Source organism: Rhodofomes roseus (genome assembly GCF_022264815.1).
Source record: "Rhodofomes roseus strain CIRM-BRFM 1785 chromosome Unknown C8Q71scaffold_7, whole genome shotgun sequence".
Lineage (NCBI taxonomy): Eukaryota > Fungi > Basidiomycota > Agaricomycetes > Polyporales > Fomitopsidaceae > Rhodofomes > Rhodofomes roseus.
Genome location: NW_025952963.1, coordinates 576,777 through 599,262, shown reverse-complemented (window position 1 = coordinate 599,262; position 22,486 = coordinate 576,777). Strand labels below are relative to the sequence as shown.

The 22,486-nt window shown below is 56.2% G+C and overlaps 6 protein-coding genes across 6 annotated transcripts; 4 read left to right on the top strand and 2 right to left on the bottom strand.

The window, feature by feature from the left end:
- Nucleotides 1-68: 68 nt before the first annotated feature.
- C8Q71DRAFT_705109 (uncharacterized protein) lies at nt 69-663 on the top strand (the record flags this gene model as incomplete). Its single annotated transcript, XM_047920427.1, has 4 exons — nt 69-213; nt 266-356; nt 421-539; nt 611-663. Coding segments are annotated over 4 exons (408 nt in total), but the record flags the coding sequence as incomplete, so codon positions are not given.
- Nucleotides 664-715: 52 nt separating this feature from the next.
- C8Q71DRAFT_528973 (uncharacterized protein) lies at nt 716-2,314 on the top strand. Its single transcript, XM_047919153.1, has 3 exons — nt 716-1,000; nt 1,625-1,703; nt 1,758-2,314. The coding sequence occupies exons 1-3, from the start codon at nt 838-840 to the stop codon at nt 2,179-2,181; spliced, it is 666 nt and encodes a 221-aa protein (XP_047780330.1). The 5' UTR covers nt 716-837; the 3' UTR covers nt 2,182-2,314.
- Nucleotides 2,315-2,749: 435 nt separating this feature from the next.
- C8Q71DRAFT_751037 (uncharacterized protein) lies at nt 2,750-5,852 on the top strand. The gene is made up of 4 exons (XM_047923296.1): nt 2,750-3,740; nt 3,803-3,948; nt 4,007-5,338; nt 5,412-5,852. The coding sequence occupies exons 1-4, from the start codon at nt 3,107-3,109 to the stop codon at nt 5,484-5,486; spliced, it is 2,187 nt and encodes a 728-aa protein (XP_047780329.1). The 5' UTR covers nt 2,750-3,106; the 3' UTR covers nt 5,487-5,852.
- Nucleotides 5,853-11,194: 5,342 nt separating this feature from the next.
- On the top strand, nt 11,195-13,795 carry C8Q71DRAFT_896157 (calcium/proton exchanger; the record flags this gene model as incomplete). The annotated part of the gene is made up of 14 exons (XM_047928740.1): nt 11,195-11,300; nt 11,355-11,389; nt 11,449-11,506; nt 11,559-11,665; nt 11,717-11,724; nt 11,778-11,796; nt 11,849-11,894; nt 12,042-12,068; nt 12,139-12,204; nt 12,363-12,499; nt 12,586-12,607; nt 12,687-13,273; nt 13,334-13,550; nt 13,613-13,795. The coding sequence occupies 14 exons, from the start codon at nt 11,195-11,197 to the stop codon at nt 13,657-13,659; spliced, it is 1,482 nt and encodes a 493-aa protein (XP_047780328.1). The 3' UTR covers nt 13,660-13,795.
- A 243-nt stretch (nt 13,796-14,038) lies between these two features.
- Nucleotides 14,039-18,373, bottom strand: C8Q71DRAFT_807261 (multifunctional beta-oxidation protein). Its single transcript, XM_047926008.1, has 25 exons — nt 18,240-18,373; nt 18,088-18,182; nt 17,901-18,027; nt 17,699-17,847; nt 17,525-17,637; nt 17,410-17,469; nt 17,194-17,355; nt 17,088-17,137; nt 17,004-17,034; nt 16,748-16,952; nt 16,508-16,688; nt 16,360-16,451; nt 16,288-16,310; nt 16,115-16,236; nt 15,996-16,023; nt 15,733-15,928; nt 15,634-15,683; nt 15,276-15,584; nt 15,136-15,215; nt 14,911-15,062; nt 14,727-14,823; nt 14,637-14,664; nt 14,527-14,578; nt 14,308-14,454; nt 14,039-14,252 (listed from the first exon to the last, which is right to left on the bottom strand). The coding sequence occupies exons 1-25, from the start codon at nt 18,305-18,307 to the stop codon at nt 14,164-14,166; spliced, it is 2,706 nt and encodes a 901-aa protein (XP_047780327.1). The 5' UTR covers nt 18,308-18,373; the 3' UTR covers nt 14,039-14,163.
- An 864-nt stretch (nt 18,374-19,237) lies between these two features.
- Nucleotides 19,238-21,481, bottom strand: C8Q71DRAFT_528413 (cyclin). Its single transcript, XM_047919152.1, has 5 exons — nt 21,259-21,481; nt 20,993-21,190; nt 20,343-20,912; nt 19,750-20,289; nt 19,238-19,590 (listed from the first exon to the last, which is right to left on the bottom strand). The coding sequence occupies exons 1-5, from the start codon at nt 21,277-21,279 to the stop codon at nt 19,369-19,371; spliced, it is 1,551 nt and encodes a 516-aa protein (XP_047780326.1). The 5' UTR covers nt 21,280-21,481; the 3' UTR covers nt 19,238-19,368.
- Nucleotides 21,482-22,486: the final 1,005 nt, after the last annotated feature.

Below are 22,486 nucleotides of genomic sequence, written 5' to 3'. Positions count from 1 at the left end.
GCCTTCCTCGACAGTGAGCAACCCGCTATCCTTCCTCCTGCGCACAAACGTATAGCTAACGACCCACAGGTTTGCTTGGACTGCTTCCGCAAGCAGAGGGATGGCTTCCCACATGGCAGCTTATCGTCGCTGTGATGGCCGCGTTCAACACTGCGCAGAACTTTGCCACCATCAAGTTGACGCGGAGAATATACAACACAGCCTCGCAGCCAGGTATGAATACTTATTATCAGCGCCGCTTCTTGACTGAAGCTCCCGGTTGCAGTCACCCCTCTTCAGGCGAGGACATTCGCCATCTGGACGCTCACCTCGGCCGCCATACGTCTTTACGCAGCGTATTACATCAACGTTAAACCGTGAGTCTGTTCCAGTCTGTGACGACCTGCCAATTCATCCCTTACCTTCATCTTCGCCACGCAGGGTATATGACCTTGCGCTGTTCAGCTATCTCTTCGCGTTCGGGCACTTTGGCTCGGAGATTTTCTTCTTCGGTAACGCAAAGCTCCCGGGTCCAGTTTTAAGCACGGTGATTGTGTCCAGTAAGCAACCAGTTCCTACCCCCATGTCTTCGCTCTCATATGTGTGCCTGCGCTTCCAACCTTCTGCTCAGCCTTCTCTTTGGCATGGATGCTGAGTCAGTATGATTTCTACGTCCGTGCCTAACATCGAAAATCGCGGGTTCAATATGGTCTCTGCTACTCGCCTCTTGTGATGTGCTTGCTCTACTGTAACGCAGTGCTAGTGTATTGTCGCCGTATCTCTGCGGCCGTATCTTGGGTTTCACGCGATGCGTCGTTTTCTTGTACCGTTCTGACTGCTTCTAGATGAGTGTCACTTATGCCCGTGATCCCGACTCCCGGGTGCGTCAATTCCATTCATCTCATAGGCTCACTCGTGTCGGAGGAGTCGCAGGTACCACTGACATGGAATGCAGGGCCAGTTCGCGGCCTGCTCGCAATGGCTGATGCACCATACGCTCGCCGTCGCTACCGAGCAAATGGTGCGTCCACTATTCTCCATAAACCTTGTGACACCCACCTGGCCGAGACCACACTACGTCCCGCTGACCCTTAGGTCCGACGACTGTTATGCGGCGTGGAAGTGGGGACAGTCCGTAGGAGAGCATGCCTGCGAAGTACATGTGGCCATACCGCTTTCCCCTCGGCGCTCATACATCATCCGTCGCCGACATTTGCACGCTAATAGGCCTGCCCCGAGCACCCGATGCTGATGGGCTGATCTTCGCGCGACTGAACGCCAGTGTCACCGTATTGCGCGAGAGAGAGCGTGGCTGCGCAAAGATGGGGTGCCCCGCGGGGCTCGTTGCGAGCGCAGGGAATGTGGGCTGCGGTAGGGCTGGGCGAAACATGGGCTGGAAGGATACCCCGGGCTCCTGGTAATTGCCCACATTATCCGAACGCTTCCCGTTGCTCCTTCCGTTGAATAGCGGGACCAGTGGTGGCATTTAATCAGTGTCCATATGCTCGAACGTGCGAGTATTCATGAGACTCGCTTACAGCTCCTTCGAGAATTGTCTGTTTGCGATGGCTCCACCGACTCAGTGAGGCCGCTCGCCTCCCCGCTGGCTGAACACTAATTCGCTCAATTGACGACTTTTTTCTAGTGTGCCAAGTGGCATGCCTCACGACTCAGAGACATCAACACAGCTGGGTGACTCTGTGTCATATGGCCTGTTCTTTGCTGTAAGCGAATATATAAGGGAATCGCGCAATAAATTGACGGGTGTATGGCTGCAGAAAGACCGACGCGAGCATGGCCTCGCATGCTGGTCGGATAATCTTCACTTCGGGTGTTCAAACGTTCACCACGCTAACCCAGGGATATGGCTGGGGGCATTATTGCATCGCAGAAAGTAGCGGAGGAAGGGCTTCGCGTATTGCGCGAGAAGACCTCCTACCCTCGCAGTCTCGCGTCGTTTGCTCTACGTCTTGCGAACGTGGTCCAGCGGATACACACAAACGTAATAGCCTTCCCGGCCTGGTGAGACGTCTCACCAGCTGGATTTTGCAAAGGCTGAACGTGCATGGCGGGTCAGGTTGCCAATGTATGCAGCCGAAGCATCGTTCCCCAACCAACGATGAACTGCCGTGTAGTAGCGCATGCCTCTGCGACGGCGCGGTCCCCACGAGCGCGTCAATTCTGAGAAGGCGCTGTGGTTGACTGGCCAAGTCGAACAGCCGGTCGCAAGCCATGCTGCTCGGAAGTCAGCAGACGGAAGCGCCCTGTATAAGAGCAAGTCAGGTGCAGCAGCCTGGCCGTCACGATGCGACGCTTGAAACCACTCGCGTAGGTACGCTTTTGCCTCGCCAGGCCCAATGGGCGGATCGCTTCATCCATGACGAGCAATTGAGTAGTTCTGACGCCGGTACGCCTCAATGCTATGCACTCACAACCTATTCAGAACACCACTTTGACAATGTGGGCTCAATAGAACCGTCATGTCCGCGAGTCTAGTCCGATTAGGGTGGATCCAGAACTAGGGAGAGTCTCAATGATTGGCAATAAATTAGCCTTCGTATCTCTTCTCGCGGATGCAACTTTCTGTACTGGTGGGGTTCTCATCGACTCCTGGGAAATGCGTCGTGGCGCCATTTGCCTTCGTATGTACATGATCTGGATCTCAGGCCATGGTCACGGTGATGGCGCGGAACGTTTGTCGGAATGCGTATGGACTCGTGTCTCCTGTTCCACCGGGCGAGCACGTTCACATCATTTTTTTCAGAACGCAGGCAGTATGTACAGTTGCATGAGTGCGCGAAGCGACATCGGAGGAGGGATCTGCAGCATTCTGGGTGGCGAGCGGCGAGCGTGGCACACAACCGAGGGACAAGCGCCGAGCCGAGCATCAGCCACAGGGGGCGCGTGCGCGATCACGTCGATGACTGCAAAATGTTGTCAATTCCAATGCGCGTTGCAGCTGCCTGACCTACCCCGGTGACCTCCGCCTTTGTTCCTCCCCCATAAAAGGGCCCCGGACCATGCCTCGGCCCTCCTGCCCATGCTGCAGTCGAGCTCGCGTTAAATATCCGTCCGCGCACGCTGCACACACTCCGTTCACCGTCCACTAACCACGGCATACCCTAGAATGGCCTCGGAATCTTGCTCACTCAGTCAATACCCGCCGGAATTGTATTCCGTAATCTGTGCTCACATCTACGCCGCTGGCTGCCCCCCTCTGACATCCTCGCTAGACCCCATCCTGCATGCTGAAGGCGATGTACCGACCACCTTACCGTCCTCGTATCCCCCCGCGTGCTGGGTCGACTCCGTCTCCAAGCGCACCCTAAAAAATCTCTGCCTTGTGAGTCACGCATGGTACGAGGCTACGAAGCCGTGGCTATGGCGCAAGGTCGAAGTCAGCCTGCCCCGCAGCTGGCTCGCCCTCGTAGACGAGATCACCTGCGGCGAGGGCGATGACTCCGAACAGGAGCAGGCCGCGTTCATTCTGGGGCAGACCATCCAGGCGGCGGAGACCGCCGCCCTCGCCCAAGAGAGCACAGACAAGATCGCCGCTCTCGACTTGCATGAGAAGGTCCTCCGAAAACTCAGCGCTCCGGACGGATCTATCCCCCCTGAATTACTCACTCCTCTCGCAAGCCGCGAGCCGAGCCCGAGGCGTCTGCGACAGAAGAGCAAGAGCCCGCCGCGATGGAAACTCATTCGCTCAATCAGTGATGTTGTGCGCGACGTCATGGAGCACGAAAATCCTGGAATGTACGGTCAGTACAATCCATACCTTATTGATCGGTTCAAAAAGGAAGCTAATCGCGCTTGGATATAGTCCCTTCCTTGGAGATCTCGCACGTCGGCCGATACGTGCGCCATCTGGACTTCAATCATTTCCGCACGATTGGCATGAGGCGCTCCGTAGAGGAAGGCGTCAACAATCGTTTCGTCACCGGCGAGAGACTGGACTCCGTACTCAAGGTCAGCCGACGCACGTGTGAGATCAATATGGTGGTACTGACCTACCGACGCATCGTAGGAAATGCCAAGCCTCCTGGCATTCGGCGCGACCGAATATATGGATGGGGCGCTCACGTTCCCCGTCCTGAAAGAGCTCCTTCTGCGAGGGTCAGCGTCTCGCGGTCGGGGCAGGCCATCACGGGGCCGTGACCTAGTCATCTTTGACCCGAATGATGCGGAGGAAGAGGAGCGCGAGCGACGTCGTGAATGCAAGGAGCTAGAGGCGATCGACCTTACTGGTTGCATCAGCGCCGTCTTCGTGAACGCCCTCACTCAATTTGTCACGGAGCATCTAATCGACGACTTGGACGGACAGGCAAGTGACAGCGATGACGAAGGACCTCGCGAACGCGGCCGTCCCAAAAGTCGCAACACTGTGGAGGAGCCGCTTACTTTCCCCGGGCTGCAGCGGCTTGGTCTACGAGGCGTGAAGTCCATCCAGCCTCACATTCTTCATCCGTTCGTACTAGCATTCCCCTCCCTCACGCATCTCGACCTCTCTTGCACTCGCATCACTCCCGACCTGCTCGCTCTGCTCGGGACATCTACCACCATCCACCTGCAGTCCCTGTCGTTGGAGCGATGCAACTGGCTTACGGGCGAGAGCATCCGCCATTTCCTTGTGGGCGCACCTTGCACGAGGGACATCCGTGAGCTCAGCCTGTACGGCGACCCGACGTGGCCGTCCCCCCTCTCCGCTGAAGACCTAGACGATATCCTCGCCAACGCTCCATGCTTCACTAGCGGCAATCTAGTCTACCTCGATCTCTCAAGCGCGCCGTTGACTCGTGCCCACCTACGCGACACCTTCGTTCCCCAGCCGTATATGCGTTCGCTCGGCCTGTCTTACATTCGCTCGCTCGAGCTCGGCGCGGTGGCCGACTTCCTCAAGACGAAGGCGCCCAACGTGGAGGTACTCACCCTTGTGGCGAGCACGCCCGAGCTCGGGTATGGCGCGCAGCCTGTGCCGGTGCGCCAAGTACCCATCACGCTGCACGCACAAATCATCCGCCCGCTATGCACGCTGCCCTTCTCGTTCAGCCTGAACCCGAGCAAGAGAAAGGCAGCCGAGCCCCCGACGCGCCTACGAGTCATCGAGCTCGCCGCGTCGCTGTTGGCCAGTCTGGCCTCGGGCGCGAGCTCATGGCGAGTCATGAAGAGCAAGGGCGGTCGGGCGTGGTACGTCGATGTGGCGAGCGGCTGGGTGGCGGAACTCGGCGGGGAGAGCGATGTTAGTGTCTTGAAGAGAGACCTTCCGCCCGGGCACCCGTGGCGCCTTGCGCTCGAACGGCTCTCGGATGCTAACGGCAACGTCAGCAGTGGTATAGGATGGCACTCCCGAAAGCTGGAGGTGAGTACATCCATCGTTCGTACCCTCGGGGTATCCCAAGTGCATGGCGTGCTGACTGAGTCTCGCTGCGCAGGTGTTGCACGGCCATGGACTTCTAGGCCGGGAAGCAGGGCTGTACGGCGCAGTCTCCTTTGCCTACCAGGGATAAGGACGGTGCCTCTCTGCGAGTTTGCAGTACAACACAGGCGTCCTAGGCGACAATCAACCAATTGTCGAGTGACCTTGTTGTAGGACTGAGAAGGCCGCCTTGTTCTTTGATAGCGCGAGGTACTATTGTCACCATGGTGACTCTTGTGTACTCCAGCGTGCAGGACGGGAAGGACTGCCTCTCCGCGTATCTGTTATCGCAACGCGTGAGGCCGCGTCTGCAGTACGGTTTAGAGCTAAACTCGGGTAGTGATAGTACCGCCACCCACCGATAAAAGCCTTCGTAGTGTACAATACTTGTAGTGGATATGAACACAGGACACAATGTCATCGTGATATAAGACAGGGCTCATCCACAACCATCCAGGCTTGCGTGACAATCGGCGCTAAGTTAATGGAGGCTTCAATCGGTGCTCTGAAAGAATTTCATCCGCACAGTTTTGTCGAGAAGCGAAACGCGCACAAACCTGTGCAAATCGATCCTCTGACAAAGGAAACATGAAGATCGCATTAGCTTTACGAGCTCGGAGCGTTACGCGCTTTGCTGGCGCTTCCACCCAGAAACTACCTCGTATGGTGCCTCCGAAGCCCGGTCACACCCATGTCACTGGATGATTGTGGATGAGCCCTGTCTTATATCTACTGTGCAACGGCTGAAAGGTGGGAAATTCGGGACGTGAGGTTTGGAACGTCTTAGCGTATTGATTGAGATAAACCACACAAGTTGTCGCCACGCGATCAGACCGCACCCGATGAGATCTGAGGATGTTTGCGACAAACAGGTTGAACTTGCCTTTCCGGGATTACAGAGGCGCCCAACCTCCTAGTATGGAACCGGACTTGACCACGCTATCCATACTGGCTTGTATTCTGCGACCAACGGAATCGCACGCAAACACTATCCAATACGCAATGAGCACCGAGCTTACCGGCATACCTCCCTTTTTAGCCTGCAGTATGGCGGTCTAATTCACGCTATCTCAGTGAGGAAGATTTGACTCGAAGACATACTGGGCTAGAGGTACGCACTCTAATGTGTCAGTCAGGTGAATGCACAGACTTCTCACTACGCCGATGCTGTGCACCGCATGTTCTGGTACAGGGACGCGTTGCCAGTGACTAGCACAAACTAGGAGAACTGCTACGAGGGAGCATGCTATTCAGTCCAGTCGCGTCTGCACGCCTTTGTGTCTACTATGACGTTTGCTGTGCAACTGAGATACTTCAAAACTTCCAGGCAGTCACACCGGAAGGTATTCAAGCCGGTCGCCCATGGGGCACTGCAAGCGCATCCCAGCTCCGTGACCATTGTTGTACGAATAAGGAAGTGGTCTCCCGAAATTGGCCCATCTGACTCTACTTCGATGTTATGCATCTATAGAGCACAAGTCATCCCTTCCGCATGTCAAATATCCTTTGGGACACACGGTGCCGCTAGTTGATACGGTGAGCGTGCAATGTTGCTCAGAAAGAGTGGAGCAGCCCTTGTACTAATACAGAGACGCAAGCGGCAAGCCTGTGTCCTTGCTGATCCCAGGCGGATGAGAGCTCTGTGTAATAGGTTGCGGTAGTTGTCATCCCGTTCGATACGGTGCGGCCATAACGAGTAAGCAAGATTCCGGTTGTTTAGTTGGTCGCGACTGTCAACGTGTCTATCGTCAGTTGTCAGGGAGTCATCAAACAGTCATCATATTGCAAACCGTGCTCCATCCTTGGTGAACATGCTGTATTTGGGTTCCGTCAAGGTTGGCTGTGTGCCGCAGTCAAATTCCATATTCGCAACACCATGCAACCCCATTTTCTGCTATCTAGCTCGTTCGATGTGGCGACGCGACCTCACGGACAGCTCAGGTCGGCAGGCTATAGTCCCATTTCGAATAGGCAGCTGCGCGTATGCATCTCGGTCTCGTATTCCCACTGCTGCAAGTATATTGGCGGTAATATCATTCAGAAGTGATGAAGTGCTTTTCACTCTTCCCCGTTGCTGGCCAGAGTGAGCTATCTCCGCTCCCATATCCTCTTCATTAAGCTATATCTTCCTATGACCCATTCAGTTTTCAGTAATTGCCGAGTACACTGCACCTTACGACAAGTCGGAGCTCTTCCTCGTAATAACGCCTCGTGACCCGATTGTCCTCACCTAAGCTGAGGTATGTGTGCCCTACATTCCTGCGCATGCATGCTGATCAGCGATTCTCACGGCAGGCAGTGCACGCCTCAGGCAGCTCAGCGCATTGGAATCAATGTCGCGTCAGGGTCAATGTCCATGCCGACTCGTGCTTCTGGGCTCCTCTGGCACAGCCTGAGGCCTATACGCCTGACGCCTGATTTGGGTCTGGGTTCACGCCTGCTGTAACCTGCACCATACTCGCTGGTGTGGCTTGCGTGGCATCTGCGGCGCACCGTGCGTATTGGGCGTGTGGGATGCGGAGACCGTTGTGAGGCTAATGGCAACTCTGAGACAGTCAAGAGGATAGCCCATAGGACGACATTCGTATGCTGCTTTGAACTTCTGCTCGGTCGTATCATGAGTCGCGACCTGTGCGTTGAACCTTGCCACCCGCTTGACCGATGGACGTCTGAATATTTGAATGGTGATCTGATCACAAATCCAAGGATGCACTAAAGTCGAGGCTGTTCTCATTTAGTCAAACCGGCCACATCAGCTCACGGCATATTGACCAGTATATTCACATTCAATACGCGCCATACGTAGATATGTATGCCAGCACAGGCTGTCTTGCTCTGTCACGATGATCTTGGCTAAAACATAGCCACAGCCCTCATATTCTCACTAGCACCCGATGGTCTGGACATATCCAGAAGCATTCCGCGACTGCCAGCCATATACGTCTCGTACCTCACGGCGATCCGTTCTATCTCCATCGTCTGTATTATGCAAGAAGCATCTGGTGCGGAGGTGCATCGACGGTGCTGCGATCCTAGTACAGCTAAATAATCGATCTTCCCTACACCCACCTCGCCCGGGCCGCACCAGGCGATGTGCCAAACGATGCGCCCAACGCACTTGCCGACGCGTCCAAATATTGCGTGTCCGCGGAGGGCCCGGACGCGTTGACGTGCATCATTCCTGCCGGCACAGCCCACATCCCTTCCAGAGACCGCGAGTTCACGCGGCCGTCTGTCGCCTCAGGGATCGTCGGCCCTCTATCAAGAGCTCATGGGCAATCGGGTATGGCCTGTAAGATGACAGAGTAGGATACTTGCCTCGAATGAGACGTCGACTCACATCTACTAGGTGGGGGTATATACCACCTATGGACATCCGTCTTCCCCTTTTGGAGATCGCGCGCCGTGCTTCCGCTTAGGGGATCGTACGTACAGAGGTCGAAACTTCAACATGACCAGAAGAAGCGCCGCAGCACGAAACAGGGCTTCCTACAGCACGGGCGAAGCGACTTGCGATCCATATTATTGATGCGTTCTCCGCCGTGGCGCGCGCTGCTGAAGCGATGGCCGGCGGCCGGGGAGGCCACGGCACCCCTGAGGCCTGTATATTGAGTGTCAGTGTATCCGAGTGCTGTACAGCGCGCACCGCGCAGACGCTGCCGTTCGACTCCGACGATATGTATCGTCGGGTTTGACTCGGTGACAGCGCCACCGCGGTTGGCGTGGCGGGACAATTGGCAGCGACCACAGCAAGTAAGTACCTGTAGCGGGATCTCGTAGGCGAACGTTTGAACGCTTGAACACGAGGCTACGCAGTCTGGCCCAAGCAGAGCGTTGAGGTTGGATACGTCGGCTTTGGCCGCAGGCGCACAGCCTCAGCCTCGAAGCTCGAAACTTTGCATACGGGCACTCCCCATGGCCTTGTCCACGCTGTGTCGACTTCCCGCTAGCTATCGTATACACTTGACTAGCGTAGCACTGTGCGCAGAGGGTCCCGCGATGGCTCTACCTGTGTCGCGACCACAAAGGAAGCATATTCGTTGAATGCAGACGCAGGGCGATCCGAACCTGTTCGCGGCCCGGATCCGAGCATCACTGTACAGTGCGATAAGCCTAGCAAGTGCAGGAGAACCTGATTACTGATCAGCCAACGACAAGTATAATGAAGCAGGGAAGCAGAAGGCATACGATGATCGGTTGCGTACTAATTGTGTTCCTCGATCGAAGGGCCCTACTGTCCTAATCTGATCCGTTACAGGTGAGGTACTGACAGAAGAGTACTGAGGTGGGCGACAATGCTCAGGACACACACGTAGAACTAGGAAACCATACCGTGGCAAGACTCGTGCACAGGCGAGGTGGTGGCGGTGCGTTCTGGTTGAGAGCAAGTCGTCGCGGCCGAGAGTAGGGCACGAGCGTCATGTCTGGCCTGTGGGCGTAAGTATGGCTGCTACTACTATGGCAAGGGCCAGCCGCGTAAAGATCCTGTCTGGTGCAGCATTGCAAGTGACGTCCGGCGACGTCGCTTGCACACATTCCACGCACATTTAGTCCGAAACGAGGCGTTGCGTGGACCAAGCCTCTTGGGCTGTGGCGTGTGACACGCGTGGCTGGGGATATCGGGCCCCTTGGGACCGTTGCAGCCACGACAGGACGTGAGGTATATTTCGCGCAGTGTACATGCTGTTCGCAATGAAAGTTGGTCGGGCTCACCTGAGATTTGAATGTCCAGAGACGATTGATAGACTACGTGAGACTCATCACGACGTGGATAGGCTTGCTCAGTTGCTGCGCCGGGAATCTCGTCTACGCGACTCGGCATCCTCGCCGTCGCGCACGCGGTGGACAGCAGGCACCGGCGTTCAGTCGATGGTGCTGCGCCCGCTGTTAGTCTCCCGTAGGCAGACCGCTAGGACGACGTTTTTGTGGGGAGGTTGGCTACGAGAGCATTGTTGAGCCCGTGTACGCAAATAATATTGGATGCTAAGTGGCCGGATCGGAATTACTGGGGGCTGTGCGGAGTGGATCGAGGCGGCTATCGTAGCCACAGTTCAGGCTGGCTTGTGGCAACCTCCGAGCTGGATATTGCTTGGCGTACTACATAACACTCACAGCCTGCCCCCGCATGCTTCCGCTCCTTTCTCTCAGGACGCTCCCTGCTTCTCTCTGCCGACCTTTGCTTCCCGGGAGTCGCGCTTTTTCTTGCGCCTTTTTGTCCATACTCGCTTTGTCCTACGGAGGCTGTGAGCGCTCAACGTACAGCCGTCAGCCAAACTTTAGCCCACAAAAACCACTTCCACAGGTACTCCAGTCAGGTTCCATCTCACAGCCCCGGACGCGTACGGCAGCCTGCGCTACTAGTCTGCCATTCAGGTGCGGATCATCTGAAGAAGCTTCACGGAACAATATCGAACCACCACCAGACCCAGATAATAGCCTGCACGCACTTGCACTGCACGCCGCCACAACTGTCGACCCGATTGCGCTGCGGATTTCTTTATAAACCGCACATCCAAGATGGGTACGTCGCCACGACCCCTTCCACGTTTCGCGAAACCCGAGAACTGACCCTATACCCCGCACGCCTCTAACGACCTTGTAGCCAGCACAGAAAGCCATAACCTCCACTCCGCCGAAGCCCAGACATTAGTGGCGAGCACCACCCTACCAGCCTCTCCCCTGGTACAGCGTCGCGCCACCTTCAACGACGTCACGGACTCGCGCCGCCAGTCGACACGCTCTCAGGACAATTCTAAGCGAGCATCCACGCTGCCCAACCTCACTCGAATATCGTCCCGCATGTCTATCATGAAGAAGCGTCTCTCTGCGCAGCTAGAGCCTGCTCGCCCCATAGGATCCCCACCGGGAGTATGGCAGGGAATCAAAGCAATTATCATGATGTCATGTAGGTCGAGGCGTGACGAACACCGGGGCGACGAGCTGACGATGGTTTGAACAGGGCTGAACGTTCTTTTAGTCTGCATTCCAGTATCAGTACGTGCCACCTTTGCCACCTCGTGGCGCTGTCGTATCTGACATGTTCCACCATTCAGTGGGCACTCAATTTCGCGCTCCCGCATACGGACTCCAATGATACCCTTATTTTCATCTGTGAGCACTGAACATCTATAGGAGCATTGCAGCCTCTGAGCGCGGCGTACAGTTTCTTTCCTTGCCATCATCCCACTAGCGAAGCTCCTAGCATTCGCCACCGATGAGTTGTCAATACGGGTAGGACAAACGCTCGCAGGCCTGCTCAACGCTACACTTGTGGGCATCCACCATTGTCATGCCCTTTCCACCCACTGACGCTTCTCCCAGGGCAATGCGTGCGTTACCGTGCCTTTGTGTCCTGACCCTGCCACTGACGTCCACCGGACAGCGTGGAACTCATTGTAGCTGTATGTAGCTGGTGGGCTGTGGTCCACCTTCTGTGGCTAACAACGAACTTAGATTATCGCGCTCATCCACTGCGAACTGCAGGTCGTCCAATCGTCATGTACGTGATCCCTGTCACTTTTGGCGCTGTCCCCGCATATATGACATCCTCGGGGAACCCAATCACCCTCTTCGATCGATCCACTCTTCCCATCCCCATTCGGCTTCCCTAGTGTGGTCTGATGACTGACGGTAATCCTATCCACAGTGGTCGGCTCCATCCTGAGCAATCTGCGTGAGTAGCGCCTCGTATCCACCCATCCTCGGGTGGCTGTTACGGAGACACTGACGCCCGGTATCCACAGTGCTGGTCCTGGGAATGTGCTTCTTCGCTGGCGGCGTCAAGTTCTCCGAACAGGGGTTCGGCCAGAGTGCGTGCTACATGTTTCTCACGTCTCCGTCTCCCTTCCAGACTTCTGACGGTGGTACAACTGTATCGCACCGCCTCCTTTACACGCTGCACCGCCGTGCACTTTTCGCCCCGTCTCGCCCGGAACTCCGTGGAAATGCGCGTTCGACAACACTGCAGGCGCGGTACAGCTCAACTCATCGCTCCTGACTGTGTCGGTCATCGCGGTGCTCCTCCCGGCGGCGTTCCACGAGGTCGCGGGGAGTATTATCCCGGATGACAAGGAGGGCCCGGACGTGCTCAGCTTCAGTCGTGGGGTGAGTACCGCCCCTCGCCTCATCTGCCGCGCTTCCAAAGCGTGTATGCGCATATCTAACTTTGTTCTTTCCATTTCCGTCTCCAGGCTGCCGTCATCCTTCTATTCAGTACGTATCCTCGCCCTATGCTCCGCTGCCAACTATGCCAACCAGAATGCGACACTGACATCGTGCCTTGTTTGCGCAGTCTACGGATCGTACCTCGTGTTCCAGCTCTTCTCGCACAAGGAGCTGTACGAGGACGGCGCGGATGTGTTCCGGTCGACGAATTACCCCGCGGGGCGCACGACGCTCCAGAAGCCGCGCTGGCTGCACGTCCCGGCACGCCGCCGGAACCCGAACGCGAGTGCGGAGCCGCTCACGCCGCCTGCGGCTGACAAGCAGAACTACGAGATGGCCGGCATGGCGAGCAGCCCCCGCGCGATGAGCGACGACCCCGCGACCGCGAGCCCCGCCGGCTCCGTCAGCGAGCACACCGCCCCCGACATGGAGGCGCAGAAGTCCGGCGAGGAGGAGGAGATCGAGACGCCGCTGCTCAGTGTGCCCGTGACGATTGGCTTGTTGGTTGTGGTCACGGTCCTCGTCGCCGTCACGGCGGAGTGGCTCGTCGACTCGATTGACGGTCTGACGGATAGCGGACATATCCAGAAGGAGTGGGTTGGCCTCATTCTCCTGCCGATTGTGGGCAATGCGGCGGAGCACGTCACGGCTGTCACGGTCTCGGTCAAGGACAAGCTCACGCTGAGTCTGGGTGTGGCGGTTGGCTCGAGTATCGTGAGTCGTCCATTGACGATTCTTTCGCTGTGGCTCAGAAGCTGATTTCGCCCCGCACAGCAAATCGCGCTGTTCGTCATTCCGTTCATCGTCATCCTCTCGTGGATCATTGGAAAGCCGCTGACGATGCTCTTCGACCCGTTCGAGAGCATCGTGCTCTTCCTCTCGGTCCTCGTCGTCAACTACACAGTTCAAGATGGAAAGAGCAACTGGCTCGAAGGCATGATCCTCATGTGTCTGTATCTCATCATAGCCGTCACGTTCTGGTACTATCCTGGTACGTTGCTCTGGCTGATTGTGTCGTACGTACCTCAGCCGCTTACTGTCAAATTCCCACAGGTGTTAGCATCTCACAACAGATCGCGACTCAGAGCCTGACGTGCTGAAGTGGGCGTGGCCACGGTCGTGTCTGCCACACCTCTCCTTCACTATACTCGTCGCCGGCCCATATTATTCTCCCCTTCTGGCATCTCTCGCAGTGTCGTCTAATTAAGGGTTCCTACCACTTCATAGACACGGGTTGCACGTCGCCGTTTTCTCACAGTCGCACCGTCCTAGTCTCATGTAAAGTACGACGACAGCCTCGGAACATTGAACGTATCATTGCATACCACCCTCATTGTATCATACATCTTAGTCCTACCTTATCTCCATTCTATGAATTCACGATGCTTCAGCCGCGCACGCTTTGCGTTATTCTTTCTGCGTGTCGCGCCCCTGTTTCACCTTTGCACACTTCGCAGCTTGTTGTATGGTCCTGGTCCCCTTATCCAAAATGACAATGTGAGTACAACAGCTAGCTATATACAGGATGGATATCATCTGGAATACATGAGTGAATCGCGATGTCAGAGCTTTGCTCCTCCTAAGTTGAGGTTCTTGTGACGAGATTAGAGCTTTGCCTTGAGAGTACCCTGATCCACCAATGTGGCTGCAGCCGCAGCAAGGACGACAGCGTTACGCTCCTTCACCTTCGTAGCTGTATGAGGGTTCTGGTGAGTCGCTGCGACAAGATGCAGACTAATATCACGCACTGAAGATGACTTTGCTACCCTCCTTCCACATCTCCGTGACGAGAGTCTCACCGGGATAGACGACGCCCGCAAAGCGCACCTTAATGTCACTGTACGGGCCGAATGCCTTCAGTACGTGCTTCCCGGAGATGCCGAACGAGCACAGTCCTAAGACAATGTACCTCAGCTACCGCAGACCTAGAAGCGTCGCTGCGCAGCAGACATGAGACCCGCACGCACCATGAAGGATAGGCTTGTCGAAGCCCCCGATAGCAGCGAACTCTGGTTGTATCTATGACGCCGAGCGTGAGCGGAAGCAAGCGCGGAGAGTGCGCCGGGATCCCACGTACATGGAGTGGGTTGTAATCTCCGCTGAGCCTATGGAGGTTTTGGCAATATCAGATGACCCGTTGTCCGTGGCGGGCTCACCTAGGACGTACCTGTACAATGCAGCCTGTGTCGGCAGCGTCTTTTCCTCAAGGACAGCGTCTGGCTTGCGCTGGGGCGGCGTGTTGGCAGCCGACGCTGCACCGCGATCTGCGAAACACCGTCACGCCAGCGAAAGCCGTGAGCCCGGACTCTGCGCAGTCATTGGGAGGCGGTGCAGCCGGAAGGAAGACGCACCTTTGCCTGTCCGTTTACCGCCAAAACCTCCTGCACCCCGTATGAAGACGGTCGACTGGTTCTCAAAGATCACCGTCCCAGTCGCCTTGTCCTTGGTCTCGGTTATCGAGGTCACCGCTGCGGCTTTGCCCTTGTCCAGTACCTCCAACAACCTGCACATTCCCGCGCGTGTCGTGTCAGTCATCCTACCCATGCACAGGGTTGTAGTGCTATCACCGCACTCACCGGGCTTGGTTGACAAATGTCCCGCTGGTAGGGATGGGACCCTTGATCGCCAAGTACTGTTCGCCATGGAGTAGCTTTGCCTGGCAGCGCGAGAAAGATTGAGCTGACTCGCACAGCTCCCATGCATGCACATCACGTACGGGGTTGTAATTTGGCAGCCAGTCCAACGAGATACCGCCACTCGCAGCGAACTGCGGAATGACGCCGAACGTGGGGAGAGCCACGAAGTCCTCGTCGCCCTCGAACGTCCACTGCAGCTCCTGTTCTGTCGCACCGACACCGAGGTTGTACAGAATCACGTCGCGCTCGGTGTAGCTGTAGTCGAGCGGGTCCTCTACTGTTTTCTTTGCTTCTGCTACGAGCTCGGCGTCTTCTGGATCGGCGTACGGACTGCTCGAGCTACTGCTCTCTCCGCTGTCCTCAGACTCGTTACCGAAGTTCTCCGCAATCTGCAGGCTGTCAACGAGTGCGTCACTCTAGTTCATCGGGTTTTCGCACCTGCATGAACGCCTCTTGCGTCGTCGACGGATTCGTCGCCCTACCATCGTCTTGCAAGGGCGTCAGCATGTCCCACCATCCAGCCATGAAGAGGCTCACCGAAATCAGTGATGACCTGCCACTTCGAGAATATAGCCTCCGGGGTGAGCGGCTTGTTCACCGGGAAGCCATGGCCCCCAGTGCGCTGCCAGCGAAGCTGCGCAATCCACCCCGCGGCGACCTGGAAGAGCCCGCCAGTCGTCTCCTCATTCGCCTCGCTCGACAAGAATCCCACGAGGGGCGCGATGTATTCTTCCTACACAAGCGTGGCAACAGCATCAGCACGATCAGCGTCGATCCCAATCGTAGTTGTGCGGTCCAACCTTGATCGCATCGGTGTTGCTGCCGGGCCTGAGTAGCGTCGATCGCACCGCACGCAGTAGAGGCAAACCGTCAGTCGTGGTACTGGGCGTCAGAGTGGGGTTGAAACACTGTGACATACCGGCCGAGACCAACAATGGCGCCTGCAGAGGGTAGGATGGTGTTTGCCAGGATGTTGTACTTCCTGCCTTCGATCGCAAGTGTTCGCGTGAGGCTGATGGTCGCCGCCTTGGCTGTTGCATACTGGCAATCCTCAATCAGTGAAGGCTCGGACTACTTCAAGATAGTACGAACGTTGGCAAGGCCGGGCAGTCCGTCTGCAAACAAGGTGAGTCGTGAACTTTGACAACTAGGCATCCGACTTACAAACGCCAGCTTGGGAGCCGGTTGTCACGATGCGGCCATACTTCTGCTTCTGGAAGATAGGCCAGACAGCCTTCGCGCACTTAAAGGCCGACCTATAGGGAGGTGTCAGCCTGAGTCCATACGTTCTCACGTCCACCGAGGTGCTTACCGCAGATGGACAGCCAGGACCTCATCCCACTGTTTGTCAGTCATGGATCCAAATGCATTCGGGCGCACCACTCCCGCATTCGCGACGAGAATGTGTACACCACCGAACGCATCCAGAGCTATCTTGACAATCGCATCGCCATCCTCTGCCGAGACGACAGCTGCAACCGCCTTGCCTCCCGCTGTCCAGATGCCGTAAGTAAACAATTTTCTGCGGAACCCTCTGGCAAGTATGACGTACCACCGGTAATCTCCTTCACCACGGTCTGTGCGGCCTTCTCGCTGACGTCGTTCACGACGACATTCGCACCGAGCTTAGCGAAGGTATGCGCGTACGCCCGACCGAGGCCGGCGCCGGCACCGGTGATGATGACCGTCTTGCCGTCGAAACGAACCGCCTCACCTTGCTCGTTCGAAGGGACCCTCTTGCCTGCCTCGAGGATAGCCTAAACGGACAGCGTAAGTCTCAGACAGTCGCGCAGAAATATTGGACGTACGACTGGGTCGAAGTCCGGAGTAGTAGTTGGGCTGTGTGGTGCTTCAGGGGTCGTCTCGCACAGAGCCATACCAATACAACTTACTGTTGAGGCTCCGAGTCAAAGTCCGTGATTTGTTCCCACTTGGCTTGCACCTTCGTCATTCATCAAATGTGAGTTCCGGGCAAGACAGCCGTTCCACTCGACCTACGGCAGACGGGGTGAATGTTGCATCTGTCTTGAATACGACCCCTTTGCTTCGCTCCCACCGCACCTCCGCGATAAAACCAGCGCCGACCTCGAAAATTCTGCCAGAGGCATCTATACCGTCGGGATGGGTGACGGCAGCCACGAAAGGGGCAACGAACTCGGGCTAGAGAAACACGCATACGTGAGAACTGGCACATGAAAAATGCCTACGGCTCACCTTGAGGTTTGCGAGCATTTCTGGCGGCATGATGGTCTCTGTCATAGCGGATGCAGCCATCTGAAGGAGCGATATGAGGTCATGCGCGATATACTGAGGCTTGGACTTGACGTACCGGCGCGATGACTGTGGCCTTGATCCCGTGTCTTGCGCCCTCGAGCGCGAGCGTCTTGGTGAACGCGATGAGACCCATCTTCGCAGCGCTGTAGTTCGCCTGACCAAAATTGCCTACACACGAGTTCAGCAATTCGACACGGGCCTTCGACAGAGAGTAACCACGGAAACGCACCGTAGATCCCTGCAGCGCTTGCAGTGTTGACGATTCGGCCAAATCCTTGTTTGCAGAATATAGGCCAAGCGGCTCTACTGCACGAGAAGGAACCTTTCAAGTGAACCTGCTGAATCTGGTCCCACTCCTGATCGGTCATGTTCTTGAAGCTGTCATGCCATGCACGTCAGGATACGCCTAAGAGCCATCATGGCGCGCGTACCCCTTGTCTCGCAGGATACCCGCATTGTTGATGAGGATGGTCACTCCTCCAAAGGCATCGAGCGCGGTCTTGATGACTGCAGTCCCATCTGCCACAGACGCGGTGTTGACCACGGCCTTACCACCGGCTAAACAACGCGCTGACGTTCAGATGCATTCACAGGAGTACACGGCAAGCTGTGACGCACCTTTCGTGATCTCGTCAACAACCTTCTGTGCAGCTGCCTGATTGAAGTCGTTCACCACGATGTTTGCACCTCGCGACGCGTAGAACAGCGAGTACCTGTTAGACCGCCGTGTTCAGTACACCGTGTGTACGATTGACCGCATCGTCACTCACGCCTTTCCCAGTCCACCTCCAGCTCCTGTGACAACCACTGTATGGCCTTTGAACGACAATTGAGACATGACTGGGTTTGTCCAAGAATACTCGACGCAGCGTACACCCAGGGATCGGTTGTGTGCCAGTGTGGCTTGTTCAGGCGTTATACCCCGATTGCGTCGTTGCATGTGATTCACGAGGGGATCTGACGATGACGCTCGGCGTCTGTCCCAGGCACGGGTTTTCGCCTCCGAGTCCTCGAGCCCGACATGGCCTCAGTCTTTGAGTCAAAGGGCGCGCGGCCTCGCAAGCACCTCATCGCACGCAGAAGGATGGCGGTGATAGGTTAGATAGACAAACACTTCCGAGACTTGGGCGCCCTGCGCGGATATAGTACATGTCAATGCTTTCTGTACGTATCCCACAAGCCGGGGCGAAGGTGGCTGGCCGCGATCACCCAACGAAAACACGGAACGACAACGCAAGACGGGGATCGCCACGGACACCACAAAATGACCAACAAAATGCACAAGAGAATTCAATACTGAGCGATAATAACACAAGCCGACGGCGGGGTGAAGGTATCTTTTGGGCACGACAAAGCAAAAGAGGAAGGACTGCAAACGAACGGAAAGGGGCAAACGAAGGAGGCGGCCGTGTACGTATATCTACGTCGGCGCGGCCATGGGAAGCGAGGAAAAACAAAACGACGAGGAACGATATCGGGAGCGAGAGGCGACGGCGAGAGGCATAGACAAAACAAGCATGAGAGGGCATATGCAGTCCAGTACAAACGAGTGTTTGAGTGCGAGCGTAACCGTCCGGCGACGTGATCATGAAAATGGTGGGGTGGTTGTGCGAGCTTTCAAACAAATGAAGTGGCATGTCGGGCGAAGGGGCGGGGCATCAAACCAGGACGACTTGAAGAAAGCAATGCACTGGACAAACATAGACAAGGACATGATCAAGTGGCAGGGATGTAGACTGTAGTATTCAAACACGTGTGACGATGGACTGCAGATGAGAGAGACGACGAGACAAAATAAAGTAGATCATGGAGGATGGATGAGCCTGAATGGATAGTGGAGATGATATGGTGGATGATGCGTGTGATGCCAAGCAGCTCGCCCTCGCACCATAGGCTTCCTTAGTCCTCGAGGTTCATCTGTTCCCCGGCGAGTTCTTGGTGGAGGTGGTTGTGGGCCCACTCGATGGCATACATCGACGCCTTCAGGAACTTCTTGTGCGAGTACTTCTCGCAGACGTGCTGCTTGGTGAACCCGTCCTCGACGAGCTTCTCCAAGAGCATACGGTGCCCGGGAAGAACATGCTCCTCCGTTACACCGGAGTGATAGACAAAGGCATCGTTCTATCAAACAATAGACGTCAGCGAGTCAGATCATCCCAAAGCGGTCACGTGAGAACATGGCAGTACGTGTTTGGAGAACAAAAACGTGATGGCGGCGTGTTGCGCGCCCACCACCGCGTATATGAGGCCAGACAATGGCAGCGTAGGAAAAGGACTCACCCAGTCACCACCGAGCATTCTCCTCGCAGTGTACATGCCCACCGCCGCGACCAGACTGGGCTTCACCCGCAAGAACCGGTAATCAAGCAGCGTGACCTCCGTGAGGAACTTGCTCAGCGTGCGGGTCTGGATGTCGTAGTCATCTGCCTTGCTGATTTTGCGCATCCAGCTATACGGCGAGCAATAGTGGCTGACCCTGAAGTCCAGCGTCTGAAGGACTATCCGCTCGCCCTTCAGGATCTCCTCGCGTGAGTAGCCGTTCTCCGTCATGTAGACGAACTCATCGACGGAGGGTGCAAGGATCTCCTCGTACTTGGCAGCGACGAACATCGCGGTGACGCCGACGAGCTGTAGCTTGAGCACCGAGACGATACGCTTGGTCAGGAAACGGTCGACGATGTTGACCGCGATCCAGAGCGTCTCGGGCAGCATGTGGTAGCGGAGGTGCACTTGCAATAGCCAGTCAACGAGCGTTTGACGCATCGACCAGTTAATCTCCGTCTGGCCTTCCATATACTCCGGGTTGGGCATAACATCATCCTGCAGAAGGAGTCAGTACGAGCAGAAAAGGCGACGCCACAATTACCGCTCACCTCGAGGTCGTTCATGTAGTCGAAGATGTCTTCGGCATACTCCGAAACCATAGTCATGTCAAATTCATCAACGGGGTCCTTGTAACGGTACTTGATCTCGTCGATCTCCCGTTGGTATCGTTGGGCACGCTCGGTGCTCATCTCGGGCCAGACGCGGGGAGCCTGCTCGGGCTCGTCCTCGACAGCGTCGGGCTCCATCGCCTCTGTATCGCGTTCATCGACGACATAAGCCTCGTCGTCCTCGACCTGGATGTCCTGCGTCGGGACGCCGTCCTGGTATTCGACGTCCATGTCGACTTCATCAACGTCAACATCTTCCTCGTGAACGAGGTATTCTTGTGGGACGGGAACAGGGACACGATGGGCTACGCGGGCAGGAGGATTATGGGGCCGCTGGACACGGATAGATGATGCACGAGCATGAGCCGCGGCCGGGGCATTCGGAGCAGCTCGAGTGGAAGCCAGCGGGACCCTCTGGGGACCACTGGCGAAGGTAGTGGAGGCGCTGCGCTTGATGCCAGCATCAACAACCTCCTTCTCCTTACCAATGCCATTGAGCTTGATGTTCTCCTGTAGATGATGTCAGTAATGCTGCAAAGCACCTGGCAACGGTGGAGGGGGACTCCATGAATCAGAGGATGGCCACATACCTTGCGGTTAACAGCAGTAGTAGTAACCTCGTTGAGAGCCGGACGTTGGAGAAGAGCAGCCTTGGCTGCGTGGCCTGGAGGAATAGCTACGCGAGCTGCGCCGCCGGTAATGCTAGAAGATTGGCGGACATGGCGACTCATGGCGTTTTCGTCGCCGTTGACTTTTCGTTGAGGGCCGATGCGGTTGCGCATGGGAAGCTGCAAGACAGATGTCCTTCGCTGTCAGCACTGTGCTGACAGGAAACACGATGAGGCTGACGACTCACGCGTACAGAGTGGTTTGCCATTGTTACGAAGTTGATTAAGGTTGTTCAAGTTGTCGTCGAGTGGAGACAGCGAGGGAGGCCTGGAAGCTGGCTTGCGTGGGGAGCTGAGTCGACGGAAGATGGGATACAAGAATGGGAAAGGCCCGACACGCCAGTAGATGGAAGTTGGAGAGAAGGAGAGACGCAAGCGTAGGAGACGAAGTCAGCCTATGATGCAGTGACGAGCAGGCCTTGTTCGAACCGAGATTTCAACTTGGCCTGCGACGCGTCCCCACGTGATGGCCAAACTGCGCCAAAGAACGCGCGTAGGCGCTCGTTCGCGCGCCCGTGTGCGTGACCGCGACGCGTCTCCGGACGCCCACGCGGGGTGCCCCTATTGCCCCGCATTCGCAGAGGAAGCAAATCGATGCAGTTCTGATCGCCCATGCCTATTCCTTGTGTGCTGCCTCACCGAGGGATTCCAAGTTCCTCAAGTCGCCGCGCACCCTCCGCACGGTGGCTGGCGCTGATGTCAGCCACACGAGGCGTGGTGCCGAGAACAAATCACCCATCTGCGCAACTGCCAACGACCTCGCGATACCCGGACACGAGGCCCCGAGGCCCGTACTCGCTGAGACTCAGACCGCTCACAATTCGCTCATACATGATACACGTCGGGTGGGGCTTTCGTAATTACAAAATAATCCGCGGCCCCCCGCCGTCCCTTATAGACCGGGACTCGTCGCTGAACTAGTACTGTGAACATGCCTGCGTCATACATTCCCCTCTTGCAATTGGACACTGTGATCTCCATACCTCCCACTTGTTTTCTCAGGCACGTCGCTCTGCGAGACGATAGGACAGCCAAATGACTTGATCAGAGCGTTGCCAGTCAAACATCGTCGGTGCCTGAGCTCCTCCAGAGCTCCTTTTAGTACAGGGTGCAGCAGTGTAAGCGATACGAGTGTCTGGACTGTTTCTGTGAACGACTAGAAGACGTCCGCAACACAGCGATTTCGCCGGATTTGTACCAGACAATATGATTTGATGTTCAGAGGCATCGATTGATCGGTTGCCTTCGTGAGTACTCGCTCCAGGCCAGATACACGAACACTGCAAGAGGGCGGCAGGCATATCGTCCATGGATGTAACGACACAACAGTGCGGTAGTTCCATATAGCCTGAGTGCAGGACGGTCTTCCCAGGTTTCGGTCGTTCGCCAAATGAGTTTTGTGATTATGGGTTTGAT

Bases quoted from the DNA above. Each gene is read 5' to 3' on its own strand.
- C8Q71DRAFT_528973 (XM_047919153.1), top strand. From the start codon at position 838: ATGCCCGTGATCCCGACTCCCGGGTGCGTCAATTCCATTCATCTCATA. The intron at 1,001-1,624 runs GTGCGTCCACTA...ACTTTTTTCTAG, and splicing joins CCGTCGCTACCGAGCAAATG to TGTGCCAAGTGGCATGCCTC. The intron at 1,704-1,757 runs GTAAGCGAATAT...GTATGGCTGCAG, and splicing joins CATATGGCCTGTTCTTTGCT to AAAGACCGACGCGAGCATGG.
- C8Q71DRAFT_751037 (XM_047923296.1), top strand. From the start codon at position 3,107: ATGGCCTCGGAATCTTGCTCACTCAGTCAATACCCGCCGGAATTGTAT. The intron at 3,949-4,006 runs GTCAGCCGACGC...GACGCATCGTAG, and splicing joins GACTGGACTCCGTACTCAAG to GAAATGCCAAGCCTCCTGGC. The intron at 5,339-5,411 runs GTGAGTACATCC...CTCGCTGCGCAG, and splicing joins GGCACTCCCGAAAGCTGGAG to GTGTTGCACGGCCATGGACT.
- C8Q71DRAFT_807261 (XM_047926008.1), bottom strand. From the start codon at position 18,307: ATGTCTCAATTGTCGTTCAAAGGCCATACAGTGGTTGTCACAGGAGCT. The intron at 18,183-18,239 runs GTGAGTGACGAT...GCGGTCTAACAG, and splicing joins GGAGGTGGACTGGGAAAGGC to GTACTCGCTGTTCTACGCGT. The intron at 18,028-18,087 runs GTGCGTCACAGC...CGCGTTGTTTAG, and splicing joins TGTTGACGAGATCACGAAAG to CCGGTGGTAAGGCCGTGGTC.
- C8Q71DRAFT_528413 (XM_047919152.1), bottom strand. From the start codon at position 21,279: ATGGCAAACCACTCTGTACGC. The intron at 20,913-20,992 runs GTATGTGGCCAT...CATCATCTACAG, and splicing joins CTACTGCTGTTAACCGCAAG to GAGAACATCAAGCTCAATGG. The intron at 19,591-19,749 runs GTGAGTCCTTTT...ATTGTTTGATAG, and splicing joins GAATGCTCGGTGGTGACTGG to AACGATGCCTTTGTCTATCA.